The sequence below is a fragment of the Apteryx rowi genome, unplaced genomic scaffold (genome assembly GCF_003343035.1).
Source record: "Apteryx rowi isolate R43461 unplaced genomic scaffold, aptRow1 scaffold_5, whole genome shotgun sequence".
In the NCBI taxonomy this organism is placed as follows: domain Eukaryota; kingdom Metazoa; phylum Chordata; class Aves; order Apterygiformes; family Apterygidae; genus Apteryx; species Apteryx rowi.
Genome location: NW_020450760.1, coordinates 8,690,502 through 8,704,393, shown reverse-complemented (window position 1 = coordinate 8,704,393; position 13,892 = coordinate 8,690,502). Strand labels below are relative to the sequence as shown.

At 36.7% G+C, this 13,892-nt stretch overlaps 2 protein-coding genes across 3 annotated transcripts in view; one reads left to right on the top strand and one right to left on the bottom strand.

Annotated features, from left to right (window-relative positions):
- EFCAB11 (EF-hand calcium binding domain 11) overlaps window positions 1-12,077 on the bottom strand; it is a 69,856-nt gene extending 57,779 nt beyond the window's left edge. The window contains 4 exon segments of the mRNA XM_026079658.1: window positions 4,134-4,224; window positions 5,632-5,735; window positions 7,971-8,014; window positions 12,036-12,077. Of these exon segments, the coding sequence (XP_025935443.1) occupies window positions 4,134-4,224; window positions 5,632-5,735; window positions 7,971-8,014; window positions 12,036-12,062 (266 nt within the window). The 5' untranslated portion in view covers window positions 12,063-12,077.
- Window positions 12,078-13,646: 1,569 nt separating this feature from the next.
- The window catches only part of TDP1 (tyrosyl-DNA phosphodiesterase 1), a 55,118-nt gene continuing 54,872 nt past the window's right edge, over window positions 13,647-13,892 (top strand). Inside the window, exon 1 of one of the 2 annotated variants that reach the window (XM_026079424.1) lies at window positions 13,647-13,737. The gene's annotated coding sequence lies outside the window, so the exon portion shown is untranslated. The other variant, XM_026079425.1, reaches the window with a different exon arrangement.

The window sequence follows — 13,892 nt, the reverse complement described above, 5'->3', positions numbered from 1 at the left end:
TTAACACCACCCCAAACCAAAGTCCCTATTACTAATTCAAATTAATTCAATACATCTTTATACATTTGTAAAAGAATATACAGTATTAAAGTGAAGCAGAGATAGCAACTGTACGTTTTGTAGCCCTGTATTCCAATAAACACAATATAGCTATTGCTTGTAACAGGCCACAAGCTTTGTACTGAGTTTGCAAGGCCTGAGGCTTGTCAGACTTGGTTTGTCTGAGCTTGCTTCACTGGTCTGGAGCTTTTTACTTGGTTTAGCTGTAACAGCAGTTCTTCTAAAGACCAGGTGGCTATGCCTAATTTGTTTTGCTTATTTTTATACAATGCAAACAGTTTTATATAGATAGGAGCAATAAGAATTTGTTCTATGCAAAATGAAATATTTATGACTTCAAGATRATGACTTAGTGTAGAGAAATACAGGCCTAGTATGATAACAGGGGCCTTGAGAAGTAGAGAGAGAGTGCATATAGGGTAGAGGAGTACAGGCATGGGATGATAAGATATAGGCACAGGCTAACACTTGCAGACCAAGGCCATAAACAACTCACCAATGGTCAGTTAAAGAATTGCAGCTCTGGGAATTGGACAAAGCTAGTTTTAGGAATATCAAAGAGAACAAAGTATCTAACATATTACATACATGCCATATATAGTAAATTTGGATGTACGTGGATCCTAGCATGAGAAAGATGAAATCATCAATATGAACATCATACTCCTCCTCTTAAAAGACTCGGGATARTGGCAATTCACCATACTCTGCCCCTGAGATTGAAGCTGTCAACCTCAGGACCCAGAGGTGCAGTGGAAGGAAGACTGAGAATAACACCAGAAAAAGGGGTAGATACTAGGAAGTGTGTGCATAACAAATTTAACTGTATTATTACTGAGACCTTTTTTGTAATATTGTATTGTTTTCTTTTTCTTTCTYTTTCTGCAATAATTAGATTTGGACTAATAATATTTTTTTGATTAGACTGTTGATATTTCAGTTTTACTAGCAATAAATTCTTGAGTTTACATATCAGYGTGTCTTCTCTGTAGTCATAACAAGATTTTTTGCATAACAGTTGTTGTACAAGTAGGTTAGAAAAATATTCCTTACTCTTTACCCGGCTTCTTACTATATTATATTAAACATTTTAAGTCTATTTTAGCATTAATAAAATATATGAATGGTAAATAAAAGAATTTCATTTTAAAGTCTCAAGTTTGGTAAAATCGATGCAAAGTGTATGGATGCCTCATTAAGAGCATTTTGCACACCTACAAATGAAGTAATTACATATCCAAAACCTGTACTATTCTAACCTTGGCATAGGACTCTTGGATTTTGCTTGTATATGTATTACGTGAGATATTCAGAGCTCAAGGGTTGCAAGTGGATTTGAAYATTTTATCCTGAATATTAAATTTACAGTAGGACCTTACTTTCATACAAATTATAAGCAAATGAAAGTAGGTAACTCGTGGTCAGATGGAAGAGATGACTTTGAAAAGTGATTCATTCAAAAGTATTTTAGAGTTTGGCATGTATTAGTATCTCAAATTACAATTATGTAAGTTTTAAATATTTAGGGTGAATCTACTGAAAGTTAAACGATTTCAGCAGGGTCCTTCATTCTTAATGCATATCAATTACTGATGTTCTCCCCTCCTTGAGTTTTGCACAGTGCAAATACCTTTATTTTCATTTTTATGTCAAAGAATACATTGAGAATTATGCTCAGTAGCAGAAAATAATTTCTTACTCTATATGGTAAATACAGAAGTTAGAATTAAGTACGTGCTTTTAACTTTTTTTTCCTCTTTCCTTCTCTTTCCTTTCCCTYAAACCTGTGTAGTGCTAACCAAAGGTTTAGCATTGGCTGTAACATTTTACTTTTTTTAAAGTATAATAAAATAATATATCCAACAGTTCAATACAAAGCTATCAAAAATTAAAGGAGCCCACCAGTACCAGTACATGAAGTGGTTTGGAGATAGCATCTCCATTAAACTGAAAATTTTATAAATAAACAGAAGAAGTTATTCATATGACAATTTCATAAAGCTCTGAAATATAGCTATTAAGCTTTTTCTTGTCTCAATAATGTGTCACTATTTTTTACCTAAGATTTGGAGAGCCTTTTTGAATTGAGTTTCCCAGTCCTCCCTGCTGATTGTACTATGGCTCACATCACAGAGTGATCTCTGAGTATGCAAACTGCATTCCTTGCAGAGGAAATTAAACTGAAAGATGTGCTCCAGGCACGCACCCAAAGCACTCCAACTCCTAGTGGGCATTCAGTCTATCCACCAGATTCAAATTAGTCCAAGTAATCCCTTCAGTGAATGCTGCATAGACGTTGGGTCCTCAGCATAAACTTTCTGCTCTATAGACTTGACCAGTACATGTTGTATTAATTGCTAATGTAGACATAGGTTTTGAGAACTCTTTTCCAATATGAAGCTAAGGCTAAATTTATTTGATAATTCTTAAAATAAGAAAAATAATAAAGCAATATATTAAAAACACAAAATAAAACAACATGAACAGCAATTGCGTATGCTTTCCTGACCTAAAAAGCATTAACTAATCTCAGGACAGAAAAACTGAACATTAGGCCCTTCATAAAAGTTCTTAAAATAAAATGCTTTAAAAGGGTAGTGCCTCAAGCTATTCTGCTTACATTTACGTTTCCGGACAATGTACCCCAAAATGATAGCAAAATCGCTTGGAGATCATAAGAAAAATATATTACACAACTTTTCAAACCTGTGGAGGGCATAAACACCAGCATTTCTCTTCTCTTTTCGAATAATATGAGTTGTAGAATTTTACTCTTTTTGTAATACAGTGTGCACTGTAAACTGTGTTTACGTTTATCAAAATCTTTACACCTCACTTTAGTCTGATAACATGATTATTAAGTATCACTTTATAGACTTTGCTGCAACAAGCTCCCTTGCTTTCAAAAGTCCTAAAACAACCTTCTTAAAATAATTACTTTCCTCAAAATGTATTACATCTTTAGTGCAAAAAGACAAGAGGATCATCTAAGACATTAGTCAGTCTACACTTTGATTTTGTTATCCCACGTTAGTGGCCTAAAAGATGCACATACCTATTCCTGTTCTGCTATAATGCTTAAATATGCACTGTACTGTGACATATACAAGAAAGAAAACCTTCCCAAAGCTCCCCAAAAACCCAAGCACACAAAACCAACACCACATCATTACAGGTCATCTTCACCTAATCTGTAGTATATCAATAAAGTTCAGACCAGATACTGCCTGTAATCTCAGTTTCATATTATATGATGCCACACRACTCTTTTGTTGTTATTACTGAGTAACATGAAGGTGCTTATTAATATATAGCCTATAAAATCAGAAAATTATTCAGTCGTCAGTAAACAATTTCCCAGCCTTGAAGCTGAACACATAGATTGTTTATATGAGTTCAAATGGAGGTTAACATCCCTCACACAATTGTATTCTTGAAAATTGCATGAAAACTAACATCTTTTAAAGATGGTGCTCAAACAGCTGTCTGATGTCTTGCCTGCAATAGTGAGGGAATTCTTTCAATGACCAAGTTGCTTTCAGACAAGTCATTTACATCACCAAAAGAAAGTTTAATACCTTTCAAGGCAGTGTTTGAAACAGTGTCCACTTGCAACTGCAGAGTAAGATCAAATTTTTTACAATCTACAAATTACTCCTTCAAATTTTACCCTTTCAATCCTGAGCCAAATTTAGCTTATAGGAAATCCCACCACTACTGTCTATTACAATAAGCATTACAGTTGTATCTGAATTTTTCAAGAGATAGCTCTTAAATGCTGATTTCTTGACTACATCAGGAAAATGTGAAAGTAAATAATTTTAGGCTTCTCAAGAAACAGTGCAGGCTGTTCTGTATTTGGTAATATTTATTGAATTTTGCAATATATATTCAAGATGCTGGGCATATTCCTTTTCTTGGATTTTATGTAAAGCATATAAGGACATTGACACAGTAATGTGCTGAAGCTTGTGTCTTTTGTTGCATGATAGAATCTAATCATTTCAATTAACTGAAATATACACAACAAAAAGACTGCTATCTAACAACAAGGAACTTTCTGTCAATCTTACCTGAAGGCTTCAACTACGATTCTTTCAAATAATTTTGGAGAAATGGAATTGAAGGCTTTCTTGAAGTCTTCCAAAGTCAAAAATCCTCTGTCTTTTAAATCAAGATTAGAAAAGAAAAAAATAATATAAATGGTTTCTTTAAAAACTGACTACTTAATACAATTATGTTTATTTGCTATCTAATCAATTCACATTTCTGATATGCTTATACACGCTTTAAAGTTACTGTACTTGCAAAATATTTTAGGAAACGGCTATATTAAAAGGGGGGGGTGGATGAAGGATCTAAGAAGGACTTTATACTAGCAATTCCTTTGTGCCATTGTGAACTCTGTTCAAAAGTACTGTGCCTACAACATCTACAACTCTCATATTTAAAAGCTTTAGTTTTAAAAATGGTGATACTGAATAGAAAATTTTACACATGTGAAACTTTCAAAATATAGACTCTACAATATGTAAAATTGTGTTCCAAATCTATCATTTTTACTGAGATCTTTGTTAGCTACTCTGAGCACTGTTTCAAAAAACTTCCTTTCATAACGTATTTTTCCTTCTGATTAATCCTGCTGCAAACTTAAGCTCCTAAATACGTTACATCARAATGATATCAACTGATCACTTTATCTATCAATTCATTTCCAGATCCAACTGAAAAATAAAGCACCTCAAAAAGGGCTATCACATCTTGCGTGCAACAGACAGCAAGACAAACAAAAGCACTTACAGCACTTGAAATGGTTAAGTTCCTTGAAATAACTCACTGAAAAGATAACACTTAAAAAGTTATTTTTGGTTCATGGCAAAAAACTGCAATGGATGCTTATCTGATCATCCCAATATCTGATCTGCCATGTGTTGCACTTCACTTTCTGTGGGCCATAGACCTATTTCATGTCAGGGAAAAACACAGAAAGGATCATCTGAATGGTGCATGTCCATTGGCTCAGAGGCTCTTGATGTAGTTCTCCTTTTTTCATTTTGAAAGAGAGATCCTCTTTGCTGTCTAGCAGGAATGAAAAAGAATCACCCCATCTATTTCTCACCGAGAACTAAAGAAAATCCTTGTTGCTTTGGTTTCCCTTCCTTGGTCTATCATGATGGGTAAAAAGATCTATAGCTGTCACCAGGGACAGAAATCTGCAGAGTATGTGGCCTAAATTAATGAGAGGAGATAGCTGAGTATGAATAACAGAAATAATGAGAGGTGGTAACAGCAAATAGGTATGGCGAATGGCTAGAAATTTGTTTTAATAGCTGGAGGAGCTCACAGCACAACGGACAGCCCAAAACTGCTGTCCAGAACCCTGCAGCTTACTGACCCTGACTTTGCTAATAGAAATATCATCAAGGTCTTTGTTACTCTCCTACTTTGTTACTTCACTTTGCAGCAACTGGGACACTCTTTAACCTCATTTTATTTCCTTTAAGTATTCTATTTATTTGTTTCAGATTTAAATTAATACTCAAAATATTGAGCAGAGGAGAAAAAAGTTACCTTGCATGTCAAAAGCTGTGAATATGTGCCTTGTTTCACTATCGAAGAGCTGCACAGCCTTCTTTGTGCTCATGAGMTTTAAAAACTTTTCAAGTAATATACCTAGAAAATGGAAAATATAAATAAATCTCTCTGCAAAAAAAAGCTCATTTATTTTTTCTCCTTAAAAATATGCATAACTGTGGTCAAATAACTATGAATAATTTTAATTTTATAAATAAACACAGAAATAAAAATGGAAGATCACAGAAACCTTTCAATATCTTTTAAACTTGAGTATAATGCTTCTGTTTACTTTTACTTCTTGCTAGCTGCCATCTCATCTTTCTTTAGACTGGAGAGGAACATGAACTTTCCTAAGTCAATAGCACTTGCATGTCATGGATAAAGACACACAGGATACTGCATAAACAACATATCTAGCATCATTCCCAGCAGTGAGGGAAGGCTCCAAGATGCTCTATAGCCTCAGATACAGTTTCCTAATAAAACTGATTGGTAAAACTGGGTTAGTTATTTCTCTTGTGTACTGTATGAAACTCTTCATATGTACATTTATCTCATCTTTTTAATGAACTGAAAATGAAAGAACTTGAAATACAAACACAGTTTGTAAGTTCTGTCCTAATTGACCATTTGGTTCTTCTAAAAACAAAGCAAAATGCAAAAATTAAGAAAGAAAAACCTGCTCCCAAAACTTCAGGCCTCCCCATGAAATGTGCAAAAAWCTTGATATAAAAATTTCTGAAGATAGAAACTTTTTGGCAAAAATAAATGTAACTTTAGTTCAAAATTTAAACAGACTCTAATATTTTTCCTTATGTCTTTCTAATATGTGCTTTATGCTCATTTTAAACAATTTAATATTCTTTGGAAGGCAATGTGACTGTATCCTGTAGGAATTTTTCTTTATCAAATAACATAATTTGCATTTCTCTTTCTTTTGATTTATTCATATTCTGTTCTTTTTGCAGTGGTTCAAAAGCACAGCTCCTTCAGCTCCACCTGCTGTCTCAATTCAAATCTTAAAATGCAAGCTTACGGATTTCCAGTGTTTCTTTCCTTATTTCTTCTTGAAAAAAATCACATATTAAGAACTGTTACACTCTCAGTTTCCAGAATTACAAAGACATGCTGATTTCAACTGCTAGGCTCTGTACACGCACAATTTCTTTAATAACAGAGGTTGCTTAAACATACTGAACTTGCCTGCATGAACAGCTTTCCATTCAATTGGATAACTATGGAAGAGAAACCATAAAAAGCAATACAAGCTTTCCATCCATTTATTTTTCTCTTTCAGAGTAACATATGAGCCTAGAAAATTATAGTATACCATTTTCCTTTTCTAGAGTGACTCCTGTAATACAGTGCCGCCTCTTCATTGATCTTTGAGAGTTGGTGATTTATGTGCTACTAGTACAGACTGTAAAGCCATCTAAACACACAAAAAGATAATCTTAAAAAAAAATCAAACCAATTAGACAGTAACAAATCCATAAGATAACTTTATATGTTAGTTCACTATTTTTAGATCAGATATTCATATGTGGTTGCTCTCTTGAAAAAATCCAAGTAAAGTGCTCAGTCTGTATTTTTGCCTAAATGAAAGATTTACAAGTAAGGGTGTGGTTTAATGAATTTTTTTTGGCATCAGTGCTAGAAAAAACAGACCCAGCCTTCACAGCACCCTTCAACTGTATCAATAGAAATGTTTGTGAAGTCATGTGGCAAAGAGGATCAGGGAACTTACTGTTAAAAATAACCAAATTTTTGCCACATTATTTTTTTACATGAATCAGTTCTACAATATGATTTGCCACATGGCCCCATAAACAGATGTACTGGTACAATTGAGAGGGCAGCACAAGGACAGGAAAAAACAAGCAGAACTGTATAAATGGAAGGGTTGTCGCAGAAAGAAATGTTTATTGAACTGTGTTGTAAGACTCCAGTATTCATCCAGCTAAGCAGTGGAACAGTATCAAAAAACTGATAAACCTTTTTTAATTACTTAACAACTTGAACACTGGAAATTACTAATTACTTCTCTGTATCATCACCACTAATTATATAATGTTGCTATTAAGAAACGCCACTTTGAGGAGCAAGAATAAGTTCAAAAGTGAATTCCAAACTAAACTAAACACAAAACCATTATAAGTATTCCAAAACTAAATGAAATCATATGATCCTCTTTCATAGCCTTGGGTATCTCATTTATCAGTAATCTATACCAGGTTCTTCAAAACTCTTTAGCGTCTAAGCTATTGATTTATTAAAATTATGAATGAAAAAGGAGTTGAAATCATTGACAGCTCCATGCTTGTGTATTATCTGAATTTTCTCATTGCACAGAAGACATTACTGAATCCACTTGCACCTGGAACAGAGGAAACATACCACGGGTTTTTTTTTTGTTTTTTTTTCCAGAAGTGATCAATCTGAACTCCTACATGATTTCCATTTTGTATTAATAGTCTGTGACTTAACTAAATTTTGATATCATAATATTACATGTTATATTGCAAAATCATCCGTGGCATTTAAGAAAGAAAAGATTTTATTTTAATTTTACAAAAACTCTTCCATGCCAAGTAAATTAGATATATCAGAGGTCCTAACAAAATCCTAATCAGGAGCCCAATCTTAAACTCAGTATGCTTAAACAAATATGGTTAACTTTACACAGATTGGAGCCCAATTGCACAAAAAAAAGATAATATGCAAAATTATTTTTTTGAGAATCAGCATCCAAATTTGTGACTTCCTTGAAACAAAGAAAGAAGTTTCTGTTTCAATAGTCAGATTGGAAACAAAGTATTTCCTGAAAACTAGTTTGATCAAAATTCATATGGTAAAACTGTGTAAAACAGTAGTTTTTTTTAAAAGAGATAGAGATTAAAAAAATGGAAAATGAAACAATAAAATGTTTGCATCATCCAATTTCTCCTACAACCAACCTGAAACCAGTCCATTCCTGTTTGAAGTTATGTACTACGTAGCTCCTTTACCGTCCTTCATTAGGATCTTAACTCACATTTTTTTCTGATAGGAACGTGGGAGTGACACTTACATGTTGATTAGTGTGTTACTGACATTCACTAACATTTTTGTGCAAAGAAAAAAAAGCTAAATGAGGTGAGGAAAACAAAATTGTAATTTTCAGAACTGAATTAGTAGCTAACCAAGAGATTACTAGAAAAGGTCTTTGACCAATTTATTAAACAGAATGGGAGTGTATGTCCAAGAAAGCACAGAGGTTCACCTAGGGCTATATTTATAGTGCTTTTTAGCATGACTGAGTACACGCTCCTGAGCCCAAACTCTTGCATCTATGCTGTTAGAATACAAGACCGCACATACTTGTAGCACTGAGACAAGTGACGTGGGAGGAGATGACACGTTAGCAGCTCTTAGTGCAAATCTAAGCATACCCTTTTCTGGAGGATGGACCAGCCAAACATGCTGTGGCCAGTTAGCCTAACACCACAAAATCTATTTGGCCTGCAGCACTTTTCACATAGACTGTGGTGGCCAGACAAATAGACTAGGGAGTCCTTTTCAGACGGCTTTAGTAAGGTATGCCAGAAGAGCAGCTGGAATTTATAAGCAACTCTGAGCTCAGGGTGCCCTTCTGTACTGTGGATGCCAAGCCGCTGGCATCTCGTTCAGCAGCAGATGCCAAGCTACCAGTGTCCTGATATGAACACACGGAGCTGGGTCAGGGAAAACGCTGGACATGCTTTTTGGCCTGGCACAGCGTAGCTTTCTAAGTACAGTGTAGACAGTGCTTTTGTTTAGATCTAAATGTTGCACTGAGTATTCAGAGTGAAACTTTGGCTGGGACAATGACATGAAAACATCTGAATGAGATGACTTTCGAGGTATTTTTGATAGAGTTTACATCAGCCAACAGATTTTTCTACCTTAAACTACTATTCCTGCAGTACCCTTTTTGTTTGAAACACTTAAGATCTGAATGTGCATTTAGCAAGCTGAATGGTTATTGATATATAAGAGTATTTTAGATCAGTTCTAATACTTTGGGCGCAAAGGGAACCAYTGAATCAAACTTTTAGAAGAAAAATATATTATCTCCCACTAACATGATCCCACAGTGCTGTTAGTTTCCAGAAATGATGACTTGTATGTGCTGATAAATGTATTGGATGTACATACAGTATCAGTCCAAAAATCAGGTTTATCTCTTTCCATTTTCATGCTTTCCTAGTTACCTGTCTCAGAAGGCTTAGTTTTAAACAGTAGCAAGTTCCGAACTGCTAAGAATAACCATATGAAAATAGTATTTTATAAAAAATGAGAATAGAATTTTGTTAAATTTCATCAAATGATTTTGAAAAAGCAAGTGGAGTAGGATGTGATTCAAATTCTTAGTTTGCATTTCTTCCAGTAAAGAGTTTTTTGGTGACATCTTGTGGGAAAAGTTAGTATTACTTTTTATTTAAAGAAGAAACAAAAACCTGAGCTATAAAAATGACATATCTTCAATTTACTAAAAACGCAGGTAATGCTAAGCAACTGCCACTTCTACTAACAAATATATGTTAGTGTGTACTGTGGTTTAGGAAACACTTTTGCCTTAACTTAATTAGTACCATATACACACCATTTCCTATTTCTTGGAAAAGCTCCTCAAAGCGCTATGTCAGGACTGGTTTTAGTGACTTCTGAAGAAATACAAGTGCTGTTACTATAGTCTTTGATTTTAGTCATTTTGACAACAAAGTAAAATTGACATTAAAATACTTAAGAGCTGGATACTATCAATCAAAACTTAACTCCTGCATTTGGTTCCTATCCGGTGCATGGAGAAAGTCATGTTTCTCAGAACTGGATTAAAACCACCAAAATGTTGAAGAAAACACTTGCAAGGCCTAACCAATAGTGAAACACAAAAGATGTGGATGTGTCATACCCCACAGTTAATACACATTAATCAAAGCTGCAAAGCACATTAATCAAAGCTGCAAAGAAAAGTGTCTGTCAATCCAGTGCACTCTCAGTATTTCACAGTGAGTAGTCAGTCATTGGAGAAAGTAACAGTTCCTGGAATTGGGACCACTTAAGGAGCTAGCAAAACCACAAGAACACAGAATTGCTCTGGGAACCAATATCATTAATTAGTTTTTGTGCAGCTGCACAGACAGAATGGTCTACAGCCAGGTGGTCACAGCCCTGCCTTGAGAGACAGCAGGTGTGACTTGGCACCTTTTCAGGAAGAAATATCTAAACTTGAATCCCCTTGCCTCCAGGGAGTCCTTCACTTTTATGCTCTTCCCAAGCAGGAGACATCAGTGGCTTACACACAGAACTAGGTCTCGTGTGAATGCTGTAAGCATGCTTTAAGAGCTCCTACTGGAAGAAAAATTCAGAGAATTTAAACAGAAGAACAAGCTAATTCTCAGATACTGACTACACACGGGTATAAGCCAGATAGACTAATATAGTTCAGAGCCTGTCTGGGAACCAAGCTTTAACATGTAGGCATATTAATATCAAAAGCAAGGCTTGYATATAGTTTAGGGTGCAGTTTAGGATGAGGTCTGCCATTCAGTGCAGTATCTAGGGTGAGGGGAAGCTGAGCATTTTCATGTTCAAAATTCAGCAGTTAACACACAATTTAGAAGCTTAAATTATTTTTAGGTCTGGCCCTAACTCATTTGGAAAAAGTTTACCCACAGCTAAAATACATCAGAGATGACTATTTTTACACTTCAGTAAAAGTGTTTTTTGCACTTTAACATTTAACTGATGTGTTCTTTATGCTCTTTTTGAGATCACTTACACTACTACAGTAGAAACATAGTTTACAAAACTGCATTGAGCCACATGATTTATCCTTTATCTTCCTGTGAGTATGCAACACATGGTTTCTTTCAATAAACCTTTCTTTTCTTAATGTCTTCATACAGCTATTGATTTATATTTTCATGACTGAAAAAGCCCAACATTCACTTAAAACCAAAAATATCTATGCTTTTATGAATATGCATTTGTTATTATGACATGCAGTAGTTTCTTGCCAAATGGTACCTCAAAGTAAACAGAGTGCATCACTAGTAAGAAAAAATAATTTGGATCTCATCTCCAGCTTTACAATAAGCTCAGTATATCAATTATTTCATACCTGCACAGTGCATCCTTCTGCTAATCACAGYCTAGAGCAATAACTTCTCAGCAGGAAAGGTAGTGGTTTGATTGTTTTCTTTTGAAATAAATGCTCCCAGATAACAAAATTTCTTTAAGAATCTACAAGTATTTCTGTTTAACAAACCTAGTGTAGTTCACTCCAATCAGTACAGACCAGTCTGTAAAGAGTGTTCTCAATGAGTCATCCACATATGCTGAATCTTCAGAACATAAATGATAAAAATATATACCTTTGAGGGTTTGTAAACAAACAACATTACTAAGGCAACTTTAAAGTCCTCTCTGCTTAAATAGCCTTTGTTATCTTCATCACATGCTTCAAAAACCTATAAAAAATATTTACATTAAAAAACAAATCTGATTTGAAAAACAAATTTTTACTTAGAATATTAGTTAAGGGAAAAATAAAACAGATATTTACAGAATGAGCTATGCTATTTAAAACAAGCTACAGAAGATTAGTCCTATTTCAGTCAGACACCTTGTCTTAGACCAGCTGAAACTACTATGATTAGTCCATTTAATTTTAGATTTTTGATAAGTTACAATATAATTTATTCTATTTCTGTGTTTTATGCACTTAACAAAGGATGCCTTCTGTGTATATACTCTGTACCAGTATACCTGGTACAGAATTCTAGAAACCAAATGACACTACATTTTGTTTCTACCAGATCTTAATTTTTTTTTCTTGAAAGATGCCTGGCATATTTAGTTCTCACTCTACAGACAGGAAAAGCCAGCAAATTTTCTCAGCTATTTTTAGAAGAAAATAAACTTTCCACACTCTAGATCTGAATAAGAGATTAAGCACATAATATACAGAAATACCTAATTCTCATAAGAGGCTTTCAGCCTCAAAAGAGCTTCAGCAAGCACTGAAAAACCATTAAATGTTTTCACATTTATCTTGCAGCATCGAAGAGTGTATCTGTAAAGTTGTTTCAGGAAGAAGCATTACATGCAATATTATATGAGAACCCTGCAGAAAAGTACTAAGGAAATTACATGAACAAGTTTCATTAAGATGTTGCTAGGTGTAGCTTGCTGATTTTATTACACTCTGCTACGAGACACTTGCATTATTTGTTAACTGCAGCCACAAGCAGGYAATAAATTGAAATAATGAGACTCAAATGCTCTGACAGTTCACTTTGTTAGCTAGAGCCAGCTTTGATGTAGTCTGTGCTCCTACTTAGATTAATTTTACACCTGTTTTCCTCTCACTCCCTTCTTGAGTTTGTCATGCAGTTAACTCGTTAGCAGGGCGCTTCAGACACAGTAATTAACACTGAGCTGAAGGAATGATTATGCAAATGCTACACCTGCCGTAAACTAACATTAGGGTCAAATAAAGAGTTACTGGATTAATTCCGATCCCCAGGACGTGACTGTTTTGCTTTAACGCCTCTCGGTGCCCCCTGCCCCTTTGAGGGGACGGAAAAGCTCTTCGGGAGCCACCGGCGGAACGGGGGGGCCCAGCAGGACCCCGCCGCGGAAGGCGAAGGCCCCCTCAGAGCCCGGCGGCGGGCGCCCTCCGCGCCACAGCCCACCAGGGGGCGGCGCGCGGGCAGGGCCCCGCGGCCGCCAGGCCCCGCGCACCCGGAGCCGGCGGGGAGGCGAGAAGGGGCCCAGCCCGGCGGTGCCCGTCACGCACCCGCGCGTGGCAGCGGGCCCCGCGCGCTGCCTAGCAACCCGCAGGGCCGCCATCGGCTCCCGTCCGGCAACCGCAGCGCCGGCGCCTACTGGCTGAGACTTGAAGCGCGCCATCGGCTAGGAGGGGGTGGGGCGGGGCAGCTCGGGTGGAGCCGGGCCGCGGCCTCCTCTTAGCTTGGGGCCGCGCGGGCGCTAGGGCCCGGGGGAAGCCGCCGCCCTCCCGGAACGGGAAGGGGCGGGCGCTGGCTGCCAGCGGCGTGCTGTACAGCGGCTGAGGTGAGCGGCGSGGCTCGCGCGGGGGCTCGCGGGGTGCCTGCGCGCGGGCGCGCAGGTGGGTGGTTACGGGGGATGTCGCGGCCCGGCTGGGGGGGCGGGAGCGGCCGTTGGGGCTCCTAGTGCCGCGGCCTCGCGCCCCTCCGCCCTGGGGCGGG